This window comes from Chiloscyllium punctatum, chromosome 21, assembly GCF_047496795.1.
Source record: "Chiloscyllium punctatum isolate Juve2018m chromosome 21, sChiPun1.3, whole genome shotgun sequence".
Lineage (NCBI taxonomy): Eukaryota > Metazoa > Chordata > Chondrichthyes > Orectolobiformes > Hemiscylliidae > Chiloscyllium > Chiloscyllium punctatum.
This window is the reverse complement of record NC_092759.1, coordinates 10,727,577-10,747,672: the sequence shown is the minus strand read 5'-3', so window position 1 is coordinate 10,747,672 and position 20,096 is coordinate 10,727,577. Positions and strand designations below refer to the sequence as shown.

Sequence of the window (20,096 nt, the reverse complement as noted above, 5' to 3'; positions counted from 1 at the left end):
GAACACCCTGCCAGCTGGATATAAACACCCCAGATTATTATACTGAAGCTTGCTGTACACAAATTAGCTGCTGTATTTACAACCACAGAAACATTAAGCACAAGAGGCCATCCAGATCATTAAATCTGTATTTCCTGTGTTACAACCTACAGTTCCAAAAGTTGGTCGTCTTCCCAACTTCACAGAATTCTTTGAGGAAGTGACAAAGTTGATTGACGAGGGAAGGGCTGTAGATGTCACATACATGGAATTCGTAAAGGCGTTTGATAAGGTTCCCCACGGTAGGCTGATGGAGAAAGTGAAGTCGCATGGGGTCCAGGGTGTACTAGCTTGATGGATAGAGAACTGGCTAGGCAACAGGAGACAGAGTAGTACTGGAAGGGAGTTTCTCAAAATGGAGACCTGTGACCAGTGGTGTTCCCCAGGGATCGGCATGGTGGCTCAGTGGTTAACACTGCTACCTCATAGCGCCAGGGACCCAGGTTTGATTTCAGCCTCAGGCAACTACCTGTGTAGAGTTTGCACTTTCTCCCCATGTTTGCGTGGGTTTCCTCCAGATGCTCCAGTTTCCTCCTACAGTCCAAAGATGGACAGGTCAGCAAATTGGCCATGCTAAGCTGCCAATAGCATTAGGTGCATTACACAGGGGTAAATGTAAGGAAATGGGTCAGAGTGGACTTCTTGGGCCTAATGGCCTGTTTCCATACTGTAGGGAATCTAATCGCTGAAGGGATCAGTGTTGGGACCACTGCTCTTTATGATGTGCATAAATGATCTGAAGGAAGGTATAGGTGGTCTGATTAGGAAGTTTGCAGACGACACTAAGATTGGTGGAGTAGCAGATAGTGAAGGGGACTGTCAGAGAATACAGCAGAATATAGATAGATTGGAGAGCTCGGCGGAGAAATGGCAGATGGAGTTCAATCCAGGAAAATGCAAGGTGATGCATTTTGGAAGACCCAATTCAAGAGCGACCTCAATCAGCTCCCCCCTCAATTTCCTTTCTTCTAATGAAAACAATCCTAACCTACTCAACCTCTCTTCATAGCTCGCACCTTCCATACCAGGCAACATCCTCGTAAACCTTCTCTGCACATTCTCCAAAGCGTCCACATCCTTTTGGTAATGTGGCGCCCAGAACTAAATCCCACAGCATTCTAAATGTGGCCGAACCAATATCTTGTACAATTTTAACATGACCTGCCAGCTCTTATACTCAATACCCCATCCGATGAAGGCAAGCATACCATACGCCGCCTTGACCACTCTATCCACCTGTGCATCCACCTTCAGAGTACAAGGGACCTGAACTCTCAGATCGCTCGCTCATCAGCTTTTCCCAAGGCTCTTCCGTTTACAGTACAGTTCGCTCTAGAATTAGACTTCCCAAAATGCATCACCTCACAGTTGTCTGGATTGAACTCCATCTGCCACTTCTCCGTCCAACTCTCCAGCCTATCTATATTCTCCTGTATTCTCTGACAGTCCCCTACACTTTCTGCCACCAATCTTTATAGTCATCTGTAAACTTGATCAGACCAACAGTGCCCTCTGCCATATCATTGATGTGTATTACAAACAACAGTGGCCCCAATACTGATCCCTGTGGAACACCACTCCATTCTCCATTTCGAGAAACTCCCTTCAACTACTACTCTCTGTCTCCTGTTGCTCAACCAGTTCTTTATCCACCTCGCTAGAATACCCTGCACACCATGTGACTTCACTTTCTCCATTAGTCTATAATGGGGAACCTTATCAAACGGCTTACTAAAGTCCATGTATATGACATCTACAGCCTTTCCTTCATCTATCCTTCCTCAAATAATGCTATTAAGTTGGTAAGGCACGATCTCCCCCACACAAAACCATGTTGTCTATCATTGATAAGCCCATACTTTTCCAAATATAAATAGATTTTATCCCTCAGCACCTTCTCCAGCAACTTTCCCAACACTTATGTCGGTTACTTGGAATACCCCTACCACCCTTATACAAGGGGACAACATTAGTAACTCTCCAGTCCTCCGGCACCTCACCTGTATTTAAGGATGCCACAAAGATATCTGTCAGGGCCCCAGCTATTTCCTCTCTCGCCTCCCTCAGCAACCTGGGATAGACCCCATCCGGTCCTGGGGATTTGTCCACCTTAATATCCTGTAACCTACCCAATACATCTTCCCTCCTTATATCAACATGATCCAGAGTAAACAAACTTCTATCTCTAATCTCAACATTCATCATGTGAACACTGATGCAAAGTCACCATTAAGAATCTCACCCATTTTCTCAGGTTCGACAGGCAACACCCCTTCCTTATCCTTCAGTGGACCAACCCTTTCTCTAGTTACCCTCTTGCTTCTTAGAGATGAATAAAAGATCTGGGCATTCAGGTCCATTGTACCCTAAAGGTGGCAGTGCAGGTCTGTAAAGTGGTCAAGGCGGCATGCTTTCCTTCTGGGGGGGCATTGAGTACAAGAGTTGGCAGGCTATGTTACAGCTGTATAAAACTTTACATCTGGAATACTGTGTACAGTTCTGGTCGCCACATTGGACCAAAAGGTCTGTTTCCATGCTGTATATCTCGATGACTATTACCAAAAGGATGTGGATGCTTTGGAGACGGTGCAGAGGAGGGTTCACCAGGAGGCTGCCTGGTAAGGAGGGTGTTAGCTATGAGGAGAGGTTGAGTAGATTAGGACTATTTTCATTAGAAAGACGGAGGTTGAGGGGGGGAACCTGCCTGAGGTGTACAAATAATGACAGGTATAGGCAGGTGGATAGCAAGAAACATTTTCCCAGAGAAGGGTCACGAGTTCAAGCTAAGAGGGGAAAGGTTTAAGGGAGATATGCGTGGGAAGTTCTTCACGCAGAGGGTGGTGGGTGTCTGGAACATGTTGCCAGCAGAGGTGGTAGAGGCGGGCACGATAGCGTCCTTTAAGATGTATCCAGACAGATACATGAATGGGCAGAGAGCAGAGGGATACAGATCCTGAGAAAATAAGCGACAGATTTAGATAGAGCATCTAAATCGCGCAGGCTTGGAGGGCTGAAGGGCCTGTTCCTGTGCTGTAATTTTCTCTGTTCTTTGGCAAGCATCAATTGCTGTGGAAAAATTTGAGACAACCAAAGTTGCAAATGGTGCTACAAAAATGCAAGTCTGAAGGACAAAGGAAGGGTAAAACACGGCAACTTAATCAAACGTCTGACAAGTCCTTTACCAGGATGATAACGAGGGGATTTGGCCACAAACCAGAGCTGTACTTTATGTGGCCCCTCCTATTTCTCAAGCACCATAAAATGCTTCCCTGTGGTGCTTTAAAGTGCAAACAAATAGTAGGCAAATGAAGCAACTAATTTGCAGAAATTAAACTCTCACAATAAAGCAGAGAAATGAAATATCGGTCTGGCTGCTGCTGCTGCTGCTTTTGGGATGCACGCTGGTACGAGACTGAAGTGCCAAGTTTTCACCCTCATTCAAACACCAGGAGAACTTTTGCTGTTTTTTTCTTCAGATTGTGGAACGTTAAATGTCTACTCGAGCTGGGTCAGAGCAGGGGTTGCTGAATTTAATACCTCATAACTGGAGAGGAGGATCTCAGATGACGTGGCCCTCCCTCAGCACCCGCACAGAAGCTTTGGCCTGTGCTATGTGGAGTGGGATTTGGCTCTCCAACGATATAAACTTGGACAGGAATGCTGCCAGCAGGACTAGGCAGAGTAAATGCACATTTTCCTTCACTCTGAACCTCCAAGTTTAAGTGGAAGCTTAAGCTGGAGAACCAGCCGGGTAAAAAAAAAATGCACGAGTTAGTTGGAATAATGGAGACGTGGCTGCAAGGTGACCAGGGGCAGCGAAAAGGAAAAGGAGATGGCTACCATTGTTGGCGAAAGAGAATATCAACGCAATTGGAAAGATATTAGCCCCGGGAAAGTGGGATCTTGTATGGGTAGAATGTAGAAACACCAAGTGACAGCAAGCAAATGTGGTTGTTGGACACAGACACCCCCCCACCCCACCCCCAAAAAGTGGAGTAGAAAGGCATTAAACAAGAAAGTACAGGTGCAAGTAATAAAAGTAAAGCTGTGATTTATGGGCAACAATATGCCCACAATGTGCACACGCATCGATACGCACACAGATCGGACAAATCAAATCAAATCAGTAACAATGCCATAGAGGAGGAATTGTTATAGTGTACACAGAATTGTTTTCAGGATAAATATTTAGCAACCAATTGGAGGAGAGCCTTCCTGGCCTGGAAACTGTACAATGAGAAACAGACAACTGGCAATCTAACTGTGTCAGATCCCTTAGGGAAGAGGGACCACAACGAGGGAGAATTCGGAGCCTGGAGGAGAGGTAGCGATCACGGGTAAAACCACCAGCTGCTTTCCCCAATCCATCCGAAAGCAAAAGCAATTATAATGAGCCATCCAGAAAACACCCCCAAGGAAGGGAAGCTAAATTCAAGGACAACCACTGTCTGTCTTTTCCCAGGCAACAACAGATGACAAACTAACTCAATTGCCTGACACAGTTGAACGTCCTGCAGTACAATGTGTTAAGTGCTTGCAGCAATGCTATTGCTCAAACATTAAAAACCAAGTAGGCAAAAGTGAGGACTGCAGATTAGAGTGGTGCTGGAAAAGCACAGCAGGTCAGGCAGCATCCGAGGAGCAGGGAAATCAACATTGCGGGCAAAATCCCTTCATCAGGAGTTAGGGCTCCTGCCTGAAACGTCGATTTCCCTGCTCCTCAGATGCTGCCTGACCTGCTGTGCTTTTCCAGCACCACTCTCATCTTGACATTAAAAACGAAGTGCCCCCCACATGGCATTGTACACTTGAAGCTTCCACTTTCGTCCCCTTCAGGTTCATCGACACAGTGCTGGAAACCTATGGCAGCCTTGACAGCTGAAGGGTGGGAGGGACTGAGTCACGTAGGCCATACTGCACGGTCAGCCAACCTTGCTCGAACAGCGCTAGCTTGGTGTCTGTGGTTTAGGAAGGAGGGAAACAGCAAAGAGCCCAGAGCTCCTCACCCCGACTTGTGGCTGTTATTTATCTGGTGAATAGGCAAGCTGTGCGGCTCTGTCAGATATATAACCACGTGTAGCCTCTCACACAAACATCAAGGGGAGGGGATGACCTTGTGGTATTACCACTATACGATTAACCCAGAGACCCGAGTATACAGGAACCTGGGTTCAAGTGGCAGATGGTCGAATTGGAGTTCAGTTTAAAAAAAACTGGAAATAAGAGTCTAATGATGACCATGGGCAGTTGTTAGGAAAACCCATCCAGTTCACTAATAGCCTTTAGGAAAGGAAATCTGCATTCCCCTAGGTGACTCCAGACCCCAGCAATGTGGCTGCCTGTTAACTATTCTCTCAGCAATTAAGGATGGACTTAAACATCACAAGAAGGCTTTTTAAAAATATACATGTGAAAGGCATGGGCTCAACCATTACACCCTGCCTTTAACAATAATTCAATGATAACTTTGACACCAAGTCACAGCTAGATTTCAGAAGAGATAAAGCAGGACAAGTCACTGAGCTGTCAGTGGGAGAGTACAGTCAGGCCAAAGATCATAATTCTTGTAGTTTTAAATAGTTATGGGAAAGGATAGACCTGATCTAAAAGGTATAGCTCAATATTGGAGGAAAGCCAAGTTTGATGGTCACAGGCAACAACTTCCAAAAGCTGACGAGGGGCGACGTTCACTGGTAAAGGACAGTTGGTAAGTGGGAGGCCTTCAAAAATGAGACAAGAGTCCAGTGGCAGTACGTTTCTGTGACTGTGAAGGGCAAGGCCGGTAGGTGGAGGGAATGCTCAACGATTGGGGAAATTCAGGCTCTGCTCAAGTAAAAGGAGACAGCAGGTGTCAGGTATAGACAGCCGGGATCGTGAGAATCCCTCGAAGAGTATCAAGACTGCGGGTCATATTTCTAAGGCGAGAGGAGAAAAATTTTAAAAAGACACAAGGGGCAACTTTTTTTTTTACACACAGAGTGGTTCATGTGTGGAATGAACTTCCAGAGGAAGCGGGTGGATGCAGGTACAGTTACAATGTTGAACAGACATTTGGCTAAGTTCATGAATAGGAAAGGTTTGGAGGGATAGGGGCCAATGCACAGGCAGGAGGGACTAGTTTAGTTTGGGATTATGGTCAGCATGGACACTGGCTGGACTGGAGGGTCTGTTTCCATGCAGTCGGAGTATATTCAAGAGGGAAATCAGGAGGGCAAAATGGGACCATGAGACAGTTTTGGCAAACAGGGTTAAGGAGAATGCAAACAGATTCCATAAATACCTTAATGAGTAAAGAGCAGCTAGGGAGAAAATAGGACCTCTTAAAAATCAACAAGGCTAACTGTGTGTGGAACCAAAGGAGACGGGGGGGGGGGAATACTAAATGAATATTTTGCATCAGTGTTCTTCAGTGTTACTTCTCTTCAGTATTTACGAACGAGAGGGACCGTATTGTTGAAGAGGAGAGTGTGAAACGGACTGATAAGCTAGAAGAGATACCTGTTAGGAAGGAAGATGTGTTGGACATTTTGAACAACTTGAGCATAGACAAGTCCCCCGGGCCTGACGGGATATATCCTAGGATTATGTGGGAAGCAAGAGAGGAAATTGCAGTACCGTTGGCAATGATCTTCTCGTCTTCACTGGCAACTGGGGTGGTACCAGGGGACTGGAGAGTAGCGAATGTTGTGCCCCTGTTCAAAAAAGGGAATAGGGATAACCCCGGGAATTACAGGCCAGTTAGTCTTACTTCTGTGGCAGGCAAAGTAATGGAAAGGGTACTGAGGGATAGGATTTACGAGTATCTGGAAAGACACTGCTTGATTAGGGACAGCCAGCACGGATTTGTGAAGGGTAGGTCTTGCCTTACAAGTCTTATTGAATTCTTCGAGGAGGTGACCAAGCATGTGGATGAGGGTAGAGCAGTGGATGTAGTGTACATGGATTTTAGTAAGGCATTTGATAAGGTTCCCCATGGTAGGGTTATGCGGAAAGTCAGGAGGCATGGGATAGAGGGAAATTTGGCCAATTGGATAGAAAACTGGCTAACCGGTAGAAGTCAGAGAGTGGTGGTAGATGGTAAATATTCAGCATGGAGTCCAGTTACAAGTGGAGTTCCGCAGGGATCAGTTCTGGGTCCTCTGCTGTTTGTAATTTTTATTAATGACTTAGAGGAGGGAGTCGAAGGGTGGGTCAGTAAATTTGCAGATGATACAAAGATAGGTGGAGTTGTGGACAGTGAGGAGGGCTGTTGTCGGCTGCAGAGGGACTTAGATAGGATGCAGAGCTGGGCTGAGGAGTGGCAGATGGAGTTCAACCCTGCCAAGTGTGAGGTTGTCCATTTTGGAAGAACAAATCAGAATGCGGAATACAGGGTTAATGGTAGGGTTCTTGGTCAGGTGGAGGAACAGAGGGATCTTGGGGTCTATGTACATAGATCTTTGAAGGTTGCCACTCAGGTGGATAGAGTTTGTAAGAAGGCCTATGGAGTATTATCGTTCATTAGCAGAGGGATTGAATTCAAGAGTCGTGAGGTGATGTTGCAGCTGTACAGGACTTTGGTTAGGCCACATTTGGAGTACTGTGTGCAGTTCTGGTCGCCTCACTTTAGGAAAGATGTGGAAGCTTTGGAGAGGGTGCAGAGAAGATTTACCAGGATGTTGCCTGGAATGGAGAGTAGGTCGTACGAGGATAGGTTGAGAGTTCTCGGCCTTTTCTCGTTGGAACGGCGAAGGATGAGGGGTGACTTGATCGAGGTTTATAAGATGATCAGAGGAATAGATAGAGTAGACAGTCAGAAACTTTTTCCCCGGGTACAACAGAGTGTTACAAGGGGACATAAATTTAAGGTGAAGGGTGGAAGGTATAGGGGAGATGTCAGGGGTGGGTTCTTTACCCAGAGAGTGGTGGGGGCATGGAATGCGCTGCCCGAGGGAGTGGTAGAGTCAGATTCATTGGCGACCTTTAAGCGGCATTTGGATAGGTACATGGATGGGTGCTTAATCTAGGATAGAAGTTCGGCACAACATCGTGGGCCGAAGGGCCTGTTCTGTGCTGTATTGTTCTATGTTCTATGTTCTATGTTTACTGTGGAGAAGGATATGAAAGCTGGAGAACTTGGGGAAATAAAGGGTGATATCTTGAAAAGTGCCCATATATTACAGAAGTGGTGGGGCTGGACACCTTAAAATGTACAAAGGTGGATGAAGGCCCGAGACCTGATCAAGTATACCCTAGAACTCTGCAGGAAGCTAGGGAAGTGATTGCTGGGACCCTTGCTGAGATATTTGTATCATCAATAGCCAAGGGGGAGGTGCTGGAAGACTGGAGGTTGGCAAACGTGGTGCCATTATTTAACAAAGGTGATGTGGAAAAGCCAGAGAACTGTAGACCGGTAAGCCCTGATGTCAGTGGTGGGTACGTTACGGGAGGGGATTCTGAGGGACGGAATTTACATGTACTTGGAAAGGCAAGGACTGATTAGGGATAGTCAGTATTGGCTTTGTGTAAAGGAAATCGTAGCCATTTGGATACAAAGTTGGCCCAAAGGCAGGAGACAGAGGGTGGCGGTGGTGGAGGAGGGAGACCTGAGACCACAAAGATTTATGCTGGATCCACCACTTTTGTTGGTTAGATAAAAAGTTTGGATGTGAATATAGGAGGGATGTATACAGAGTTTACAGACGACACCAAGATTGCTGGTGTGTGGACAGTGAAGGAGGTGACCTCAGAGTACAATGGGACCTTGATCAGATGGGCCAATGGCCTGATACGTGGCAGATGGAGTTTAATCTGGATAGATGTGAGGTGCTGCATTTTGGTGAGGCAAATTATGGCAGGACTTAATAGTAAAAGTTCTGGGGAGCATTGTCTAACAAAGAAACCTGGGGTTACAGGTTAATAGTTCCTTGAAACTGGAGTCGCAGGTAGACTGGGTAGTGAAGGTGCTGTTTGGTATGTTTGCCTTTATTGGTCACTGCATTCAATATTGGAATTGGGAGGTCACGTTGCTTCAGTACAGGACATCATTGAGGCCACTTTTGGAACACTGCGTTCAATTCTGGTCTCCCTGCTACAGGAAGAATGGTGTGAAACATGAAAGGGTTCAGAAAGGATGCTGCCAGGGTTGGAGGGTTTGAGTTTATATGGAGAGGTTGAATAGGCTGGGGCTGTTTTCCCTGGAGCACCAGAGGCTGAAGGGGTGACCTTAGAGAGGGATATAAAATCATGAGGGGCAGGGATAGGGTAATAGCCAAGGTCTTTTCCCCAGGGTGGGGGAGTTAAAAACTACAGGGCATAGGTTTACGGTGAGAGGGGAGAGATATAAAAGGGACCTAAGGGGCAACTTTTTCACACAGAGGGCGGTACGTGTATGAAATGAGTTGCTAGAGGAAGTGGTGGAGACTGGTACAATTACAACATTCAAAAGGCATCTGGATTCAAAAGGTAAATAGGAAAGGTTTAAAGGGATATGGGCCAAGTGCTGGCAAATGGGACTAAATGAGTTGGACTAAAGGGTCTGAATCCACACTGGACTCCCTGAGGTGACCAAGAGTTAAGCCGAAGAGCATGGAGCATCTTAAATGGAAAAAAACGGAAAGGTTTAAGGAAGGAATAAGGGAGCTAAATTCCCAGGAAGCTGAAGGCATGGCCAACAATGTTGGAAACTGAGAATTGGAGGAACACAGAGTGCACAGAGTTGTTTGAGTCAGGATTCAGGTACAGGAAGGAGCCAATACCTTTAGAAGTGTATCCCAGGCTGCAAATAGTGTATTCAGAAGATAATATCACAGACAGAGAGAGAGAAAAACAGATTGTTTGGCCATGTAAAGTACTATTTTGCATGCTTCCAAGAATAGGAGAGGTGGTGTGCTGATAATGTCATTGACCAGCAACACAGAACTCCTGGGGACGAGGTTCAAGTCCCACTATAGCAGACAATGAAATTCAATTCAATCATACCGTTGGCCGAATGGTAAACCATGATGAATGTTTTACAATTTTGAAAAATTTATTTGGTTTACTAACATGCTTTAGATGATGAAATCTGTCAACACGTGACGAGACCCACAACAATAAGTTCACCCTGAACTGCTCCCTGGCCAATCAGCAATGCCTCTAACTGATTAAGAAGTTCATATGGTGCTGTAACAGCATGAGGTGACAAGCCGCAGCAGCTCAGTCACGCAGACACCAAGGTGGGTTAAATTTTTTTTAACCACAGCAATCTATTCAAATCAGACAAGAAACCTGCCAGACAGTCTCTTCACCTCACCAGGAAGGTGCTGAGATCATCACATCTACGATCATTAGCAGCCTCTGAAAGTCATGCAACTCAAGAAAAAGAATGTCTTCTGAGTCATAATGTAAGACAAATTAAACTCACACTCAGGATATCAGGGCATCGCAAGCTATCACAGGAAGCAGTTTACAGGCTCAGCTGCATCACGCGTGGTATTCCTGTCCTGCCTCAACCAGGTCACAGCTCGAGTCAGGAAGGTGCAACTCCCAACACGAGGACTGTATAAAGTCCACACGCCAGTAACTAGCGTCACTTTGTTGGAAATGTTATCCATTTGGTGAGGCGGAGAACCACAGCGGTGCAAACCTCAACTTACCGATGTTAAAGATCCCTCAACAATACTGGAGGCAAAGCATACCTCTCAGCACGCCCTTTTCAACATCAAACACCCGGGGCCAGTTTACAGGTTAGGAGGAAGAGCAGCCCCTCGGGCCGGTGTGGACATTGGCTTACAGTTGACCCCCTTGTAGCTGCCAGCCACTTTCTGCCCAGCCCCAGATAACCTTTCATTCTCCTGCTCTTCGGATGCTGCCTGACCTGCTGCGCTTTTCCAGCACCACTCTAATCTCCAGCATCTGCAGTCCTCACTTTCGCCTAACCTTTAGAAACTACTGAGTGCTGCCTCAACTATTTTGCTGCTGACCTCCAGAGATCACAATTCCAGACAAACGGCTGGACAACTTTAAAACAATCCTCCTAATCTCTATTTGCGGGAGCTGGCTGCATGTATATGGACTGCACGTTGCTCCACGTGACACCAGCAGCTTTGCTTCAAAGACCTTAATACTCCTGAACGGGAGGAGGCCATTCAGCCCTACACCTGTGATGCCAGCCAGTGCGACTGTGGCAGCACTCAGATGTAATTGCAACACACTGGCCTTCACACCCCTCTGCCTCAAAATAAAAACACCCTCAGCTTTCAAATTAACCGCACTGGCTGCAAAGAGCTTCAGGGCACGAGTACATTCAGCAATCGTACATCTGCTCCTTCAACGAGAAGGAGAAATTCAAATAGCGCTCACGGCTGGCACTTGTGCAACGTTCCGATCTTTCATGGAGCAGCACACACGCGGGCAAACTGAAGGTCTTGTGGCATTTGAAAATAAACAAAGAGTTAATGAGGAAAATGCCCAGTGGCAAAAGACCTGACTACCAGATGGGACAAGTTCAGGATGATTTACAAAGCGGGCATGAGCAAAAGGATTCTAATGAATCCAGTGGTGAATGTCCGGAAGATGCTGCCAGGTCAGCTGGTGGACACAGATTCAGAGAGCATGGAAAAGGGGCATTAGAATAAATACAGGACAGGGATTATTAGGAAGAAGCTGGTTCAGACCTGATGGGCTGAATGGTCTTCTCCATTGCACACTTTAGAAATTAATTCATAGCGAGTGGATGGAGCTGGTTAAGGCAGCAATTATCGCCCATCCCAAACTGTCAAGTGGGGCTGGAGTCTCATGTAGGCCCAGGCCAAATAAGGAGGGCAGAAATCCTTCCCGAAAGGGCATCAGTGAACCAGGTGGGTTTATACTACTCTGGGCAATGGAAACAGCCACATGATTCCCAGATTTTAATGAATTCAGGTTTCACTACCTACCAATTGTGGGATTCAAACCCATGACTCCAGATCACTGGCCTAGGGTTCGAGATTGCTCGCACAATGGTGTTAGCACAAAGCCATTGCGTACCCTTCACTGTTCTAAGATTTCACAACCTCAGATCAACTCTATCTTTGATCAGGATCAAAACTGTATCATACTTCATTTAATGTGTTGGAAATGTTTTTCCAAGGGCGGCACTGTCGCTCAGTGATTAGCACTGCTGCCTCACAGCTCCAGGGACCCAGGTTCGATTGCAGCCTTGGGAAACTGTCTGTGTGGTGCTTGCATATTCAGCCTGAGTCTCCGACAGTCCAAACATGTGTAGGTTAGGGTGGATTGGCCATGTTAAATTGCCCCATAGTGTTCAGGGATGCGTAGGTTAGGTAGGTTAGCCATGGGAAATGCAGGGCTGCAGGGATAGGGTAGATTCTACGGAGAACACAAAAGCCAGACAATTATTCCATGTGGGAGCCCAGGCACATTGGTCTGTTCTCTGAAGATAGATGCTTCCTGCAGATCTGATCAACCCTCGTGTAGGCCTCATGAAATTTGCAATCCCAAAATCCTTCACTAAACAGCCTCAGTAGCCAGACCTTTGAGACTTTAAAAGCATTCCATACCAGTGAAATAGTTTTACAACCAATTTCACATCCTTCTCTCTCTCTCTCTCTCTCTCTCTCCACTGAACCAGTGTATTACCATTTGATCCTGAACTGAGCTCATGTCCCTGCATTCTCAACATTGGCGAGCCTGACTCCTTTCACCTCCATCAGCTTGCCCAGCTATGCCTGGCTGGAAAATATTTTTCAAAAGTCTTATTCCTACTCTTATCCTTCCCATTTCCTGACACTACTTCTCATCCACCTGCCCTCCTTCTATGCATCAGCCTAAAGCTGGGGGTTGCTCAGGAGTCCAGAATTGGTATCCTCAGCATTTAGATACGAGATTCCCACCCTCAACCTGCGTGCCTCTCCTTCATCCCTCGAAGTTCCTCCAAATCTACACCTCTTGTCTAAACCGAAGGTCACCTGCGCCAATGTATTTTGTGGTTCAGTGAAAATCTGCATAATCATCACTCTATGATCATCAGTTCTGACTGAAGGGAGCTCACTGGATCAGAAACATTAACTCTTGCTTTCACCACACACATCCTGCCAGGCCCGTTGAGTTTCTCTCCCAATTTCTGCTTTTCTTTCAGATTTCTACAACTGTTTATTTTTTTGCACTGAGTTCCAACCTGACTCGAATTCGAGTGAAACCTCAGTCATTGAACGTAGACCTGCACAGCACAGCAGAAGGCCCTTCGGCCCACGATGCTGTGCCAAACATGATGCCAAATTAAACTATTCCCTTCTGCCTCTGCTTGTTCTATATCCCTCCATTCCTGGCATATTCATGTGTTTATCTAAAAGTCTCTTAAACACCCCTATCATATCTGCTTCCACACCACCAAAGCAGACTCCTTCCACTGTGTATTAAAAAAAGGGCCCCTCACATCTCATTTGAATTTGCCCCCTCTCACCTAAAATGCATGCCGTGTAGTTTTAGACATTTCAACTCTGGGGGAGAAAGATTGTGACTGACAACCCTGTCTATGCAGCTCATAAGTTTATGGACTATTAAGTCTCCCCTCAGTCTCTGCCACTCCAGGGAAAACAACCCTAGTTTGTCCAGCCTCTCCTTAGAGCTCATACCCTCGAATCCAGGCCGCACCCTCTTCTGCACCCTCTCCAAAGCCTCCACATCCTTCCTGTAATGTGGCAACCAGAACTGAATGCAGTCGTCTAAGTGAGGCATAACCAAACTCTTATAAAGCTGCAACACAATATCCTGACTCCTGTACTCAATTTCGCCAACCAATAAAGGGCAGCAACGTATCTACAGTGGTTTCAGGGTTTAGCATACCTCTTGCCCAAGAGTACTGCTTTTCTTGATACCCATACGTATCACCCGCTGCTCAAGTCTTTTTGAAATTTCATTCAACAGACATGGGTGTCAATGACTGGGTTAGCATTGGATTCCCACCCCAGGTTTGAGCTTCCTTCTCCAAACACCATAACCCATTGCTGTGGTAGGCTCACAATGTACGTGGGGAGGAAGTCTAGCATTTTAATTGGCCGACACTGAAGGAACAGTGATATATTCCGAAGTCAGAATGGTGTGTGGTTTGGAGGGAACTTGCAGGAGATACAGTTCCCATGTATCGGTTGCCCTTGCACTCCTAGATGGTAGAGGTAATGGATTTGGAAGATGATGCCAAGGGAATTCAGCTACCTGTTGCGTTCCTAAATATTAAGGCATCCTCCTTTTCCTAACACTGTAGCTCTCTCCAGCCTTAGAGACCCTCTTTTTCTCTCAGAGTTAAAACCCTCCTCAGTGACCAGGCTTTTAGGCACCTGTCCTAATATTGCCAAATATGACTTAGCTTCAAGTGTTTCTGGATTACAACTGAGAGTATTATAGGGACAATACAAAGGATAGTTGTTGTACGTGTCCGGTACTTAGTATCATGGATAGACAGAACACAACCACAATATAGTATTTTATATCTATAAATGCACTATAATCACAGCATGTGGTATAGTCAGAATATCTCATGCAGTATCTCATGACTCAGTAAACTATTTATGATCTCTATATTTGTGCTATATGTACTATGAGATGAACTCAAGAATAAGATGCCTCAAAAGTATGTTACATTTATTTTGATGAGTCAGTCACAGAAAACACACTATTTGCTCCAGAAAAAGGGCAGCACGGTGGTTCGGTGGTTAGCACTGCTGCCTCACGGCGCCAGGGCCCCAGGTTCGATTCCACCCTTGGATGACAGTCTGCGTGGAGTTTGCATATGCGCCACGTGTCTGCGTCAGCATCCTCCCGGTGATTTCCTCCCACAGTCCAAAGGCGATGTGAATTGGCCATGCTAAATAATCCACGGTGTCCAGGGAAGTGCAGGCTGAGCGGATTAGTCAGAGGAAATGCAGGGTTACAGGAATGGGTCTGGGTAGGATGTTCACCAGAGGGTCAGTGCGGACTTGATGGGCTAAATGGTCTGCTTTCACCCTGTAGGAGTTCTACGATTCTAAACAAAAAGTGTTTTATTCCCAATTGACTGGACTTGGCCTTGTACACATTCCACACTGCATACACACCCTGCAGAGTAGAACCAGAGTACATGTCAAGCGGTTCAAGCGGGCTGTTTTTATTTATTTATTCATTTTTGTGGGATGTGGGCATTGCTGGCACACATTCCTAGTTGCCCTTGCGATGGTGGTAGTGAACTGCTGCAGTCCACCTGCGCTATGTTGACCCACAATGCTATTAGGGAGGGAATTCCAGGATTAGCCCCAGTGACAGTAATGGAAGAGCAAATTAGTGGCAGATGGGGTGGATGCAGTGCCAATCGAACTGGCTGCTTTGTCCTGGATAGGGTCAACCTTCGAGTGTTGTTGGGGCTGCATTTATTCAGACAAGTAGGGAGTAATTACTTCACATTCCTAACTTGTGCCTTGCAGATTAGATTAGATTTCCTACAGTGTGGAAACAGGCCCTTTGGCCCCACAAGTCCACACCGACCCTCCGAAGAGTAACCTACCCAGACCCATTTCCCCTCTGACTAATGCACCTAACACTATGGGCAGTTTAGCATAGCCAACTCACCCTAACCAGCACATTTTTTTTGGACTGTGGGAGGAAACCCACACAGACACTGGGAGAACGTGCAAACTCCACACAGACAGTCGGCCAAGGCTGGAATCGAACCTGGGTCCCTGGCGCTGTGAGGCAGCAGTGCTAACCACTGAGCCACCGTGCCACCCCCATGACCAATCCACCCAACCTGCACATCTTTGGACTGTGGGAGGAAACCGGAGCACCCGACAGAAACCCACACAGACACGGGGAGAACGTGCAAACTCCACACAGTCGGCCAAGGCTGGAATCGAATCTGGGTCCCTGGCGCCGTGAGGCTGCAGTGCTAACCACCGAGACACCATGCTGCCCTAATGGTGGGCACATTTTGGGATATCAAGAGTTACTTGCTGCTGTGCTCCTAGCTTTGGACCTACTCTTGTAGCCACTGGGTTTATGTGATGTGATGAGTTCAGTTGAGTTCCTGATCAATGATAACTCCCAGGATGTTGATAGTGGAAAATTCAGAGATGGTAATGCCACTGTGTGCCAAATGTGTAAATGCAGAATGTCTTTTAGTGATGGTCATAAATGTTACTTGCCACTTCTCAGCCCAAGCCTGGGTGTTGTCCAAATCTTGTTGCGTTTGAATATGGACTACTTCAGTATCTGAGTCATCACAAATGATGCTGAACATTGTGCAATCATCAGCAAACATCCCTCCAACTGACTCTATGATGGAAGGAAGGTCACTGATGAAGCAGCTGAAGATGGTTACACCATGGGCACTACCTTGAGGAACTCCTGCAGAGATGCCCTGGAGCTAAGATGACTGACCCCCAACAATGATGACCATCTTCCTACGTGTCAGTAATGAGTCGAACCATTGTTAAGTTTGCCCCCTGATACTCAATGATTCCAGTTTTGCTACGGGCGCCTTGATGCCACACTTGGCCACAGAGTCATAAAGACAAACAACACTGAAACAGACCTTTCGGTCCAACTTGTCCATGCCAACCAAATAGAATAAGTTACTCTAGTCCCATTTGCCAGCACTTGGCCCATACCCTTCTAAACCCTTCCTATTCATATACCCATCCAGATGCCTTTTAAATGTTGTAATTGTACCAGCCTCCACCTCTCCCTCTGACAGCCATTCACATACCACCTTCTGCGTGAAAAGGTTGCCCCTCAGGTCCCTTTTAAATCTTTCCTCTCCCACCTTAAACCTGTGCCTTCTAGTCCTGGACTCCTGGCTGTCAATCTCACCTCACCTTAAGCATTCAGCTCTTTGGTGCATGTTCGAACCAAGGCTGTAATGACATCCTGAGCCAAGTGGTCCTGGCGGAGCCCAAACTGAGCAGGTTATTGCCGCGCAAGTATCACGAGTGTATCATGAACAGGATCAGAACAGAACAGAGTGCTGTAGCCATACAGTCCAGGCGGTGCATTCTGTAGGAAGTCACGTACGAGGTGCCCACAGTATGAGGACTTCCCAGGTTTTATTGCCCTGCTGCCTCTCAGCACATTAGCATATAATGTCCATCCTGAGGCCAAGGGACCACAGTGCTGTCAGGGCCCCACAGCAGCCTATGATGCAGCCTGTCTTCCCTGTCTAGCCCACTCCAGGCCCTCAATCCTCGCACACTCTCCCTCACCCCAGCACCAGGCTGGGGCCTCATGTACTCTCCAGGCCCCAAGGGCTCTGGAGGCCGCAGTCTCCCGCCTCAGGTATTACCCTCGGCCTCAGCCAGCAGATCTCAAACACAGTCCACGGCCCAGGCCCCAGGCCTCGGGTACCCGCCAGGCCCCGGGCCCCCCTCCCCCAGGCCCTGGGCCCCCTCCCCCAGGCCCCAGGCCTCGGGTACCCGCCAGGCCCAGGGCCCCTCCCGCAGGCACCCGCCAAGCCCCAGGCCCCCTCCCTCAGGCCCAGGGCCCCGGCCTCGGGTACCCCCCAGGCCCCAGGCCCCCTCCCCCAGGCCCCAGGCCCCGGGCCCCCCTCCCCCAGGCTCCCTCCCCCAGGCCCCCTCCCCCAGGCCCCCCTCCCCCGGTCCCCCCTCCCCCAGGCCCCAGGCCCCGGCCTCGGGTACCCGCCAGGCCCCGGTACTCACAGGATGCCTGAGCAGGAGGTACACACGAAGCTGCCCACCGTGATGTCGATGTAGGTCGGACCCCGCTGCTCACACTCGAAGCACTGCCGGTTGTGGGGCCGCGATCCCAACTCCCGCACCAGCTTCAAGTGCTTCTCCTCCTGCTTGCGGCGGGCCGTGGCCGACATCCTGAGGCCGGGGCCGGGACTGGGCGGGCGGCGGCGGCTCGGATCTCCCAGTCTCTCCCGCTTCTCACAAACACCGCCGCGCCGCCATTACCGCGTCAATCAAACGAGGGCGGGGCCGGAGGACCGGGGAGGGGGCGGGGCCGGAGGACCAGGGGCGGGGCCGGAGGACCAGGGGCGGGGCCGGAGGACTGGGGAGGGGGCGGGGGCCGGAGGACCGGGGAGGGGGCGGGGCAGGAGGACCAGGGGCGGGGGCCGGAGGACCAGGGGCGGGGCCGGAGGACCAGGGGCGGGGCTAGACGAAAGAAGCGGGCGGGCCTGGAGGGGCACGGGCAGAGCTGGAGCACCAGGGGGGACGGGAGAATACCGGGGGCGGGACTGTAAGACCAAGAGCAGTGTTGGGGGACCGAGGGGCGGGGCTAGGCGACTAGGGGCGGTGCTGGAGGACTAGGGGCGGGACTGGAGGACTAGGAGTTGGACTGGAGGACTAGGGGCGGGGCGGGGCGGGGCGGGGCGGGGCGGGGCGGGGCGGGGCGGGGGTATTAGGGGCGGGGCTGGAGTATTAGGGGCGGGGGCTAGAGGACTAGGGGCGGGGCTAGAGGACTAGGGGCGGGGCTAGAGTATTGGGGGCGGGCTAGAGTATTAGGGGCGGAGCTGGGGTGTAAGGGGCGGGGGCTGGAGGATTAGGGGCGGGGCTGGAGGACTAGGGGCGGGGCTGGAGGATTAGGGGCGGGGCTGGAGGACTAGGGGGCGGGGGGCTGGAGGACTAGGGGGGCGGGGCTTGTGGTCGATGGGGCGGAGCTGATGGATCAGGGGTGGGAGTGGGGATGGAGGGCCAGGGGCGGGTCTAGGAAACCGGGGAAAGGAAGGTCGGGGGAGCCGCGGAGAGGGACTGGAGGATGAGGGGGAAGAGGATGGGTCAAGGGAGTAGAGGACCAGGGGTGGTGCTGGAGGACCAGGACGGGCGATGGTGGCGCAGGAGCGGGGCTGGAAGTCACGTGGGTGCACGGAGAAGGCACGGATTGGCGAGGACCAGGGGAGCTGGGTGGGTAACTGGGAGGAGGAAGAGGAGGTGGCGGGCTCGGCGAGAGGACTGGGGGAAGGAGTAGCATGGGGTGGAGAGGGCGGGGCCGGCGGTGGTGGTGTGGGGGCGGAGTTTGGAGGACCAATGGGAACCCTGGCGGTGCAGGGCGGGATACCTCGGGGCGGGCTGGGAGGATCTCCGGACAGCCTTTGATTATTGACGTCGGCGGCGGTGGGGAGGGGCGTGGGATATGACGACTGAGAGCTGGAGGAGCATGGGATAGGGCTGGAGGACAGGGGGCGGGCCTGTAGGACAGGGGGCGGGGCTGGAGGTCAGGGGGCGGGGCTGGAGGACCCGTGGACCGCTGGTTGGGCGGAACGGAGGTCCAAGTGAGGAGATGGACGCAAGAGGGCGGGGCTGGGGATCGAAGGGTCGGGGGGGTGGGGCGGAAGGATCGGGGGAGGGGCAGGTGAACTGGGGACAGCGCGAGTAAGGTCAGGGACAGGGTTCGACCGTTAGGAGGCGGGGCTTCGAGGGTTAGGGGCGGGCTTGGTGTTAGGGGGTGGAGGGCTAGGGGCGGGGCTGTTTAATTATGGGGCGGGGCTGTAGTTTTAGGGGCGGGGCTGGAGGTCTGGGGGCGTGTGGAGGTTTGGGGGGCGGGGCTGGAGGTTGGTGGTTGAGGGGAGTGGCTGGAGGTCTGGCGGGCGGGGCTGGAGGTTTGGGGGGCGCGGCTGGAGGTCGGGACGGGGTGGAGGTTTGGGGGGGCGGGGCTGGAGGTTGGAGGCGGGGCTGGAGGTTTTGGGGGCGTGGCTGGAGGTCTGGGGGCGGGCTGGAGGCTTGGGGGGGCGGGCTGGAGGTTTTGGAGGCGTGGCTGGAGGTCTGGGGGCGGGCCTGGAGGTCTGGGGGCGGGCTGGAGGTTTGGGGGGCGGGGCTGGAGGTTGGGGGCGGGCTGGAGGTTTGGGGGGCGGGGCTGGAGGTTGGGGGGCGGGGCTGGAGGTCTGGGGGCGGGCTGGAGGTTCTGGAGGCGTGGCTGGAGGTCTGGGGGCGGGTGGAGGTTTGGGGGGCGGGGCTGGAGGTTGTGGAGGCGTGGCTGGAGGTCTGGGGGCGGGCTGGAGGTTTGGGGGGCGGGGCTGGAGGTTGGGGGCGGGGCTGGAGGTCTGGGGGCGGGCTGGAGGTTTGGGGGCGGGGCTGGAGGTCTGGGGGCGGGCTGGAGGTTTGGGGGGCGGG

General features: G+C 50.4%; 1 protein-coding gene across 5 annotated transcripts in view; it reads right to left on the bottom strand.

Moving 5' to 3' along the window:
* The window catches only part of LOC140492573 (arf-GAP domain and FG repeat-containing protein 1-like), a 101,541-nt gene extending 83,576 nt beyond the window's left edge, over nucleotides 1-17,965 (bottom strand). For 3 of the 5 annotated variants that reach the window (XM_072591541.1, XM_072591543.1, XM_072591544.1), the window contains exon 1: nucleotides 17,682-17,965. In XM_072591541.1, coding sequence (XP_072447642.1) covers nucleotides 17,682-17,848 — 167 coding nt within the window. In that variant the 5' untranslated portion in view covers nucleotides 17,849-17,965. The remainder of the gene's footprint in view (nucleotides 1-17,681) is intronic. The other 2 variants (XM_072591542.1, XM_072591545.1) reach the window with 2 other exon arrangements.
* Between the last annotated feature and the right edge of the window lie 2,131 nt (nucleotides 17,966-20,096).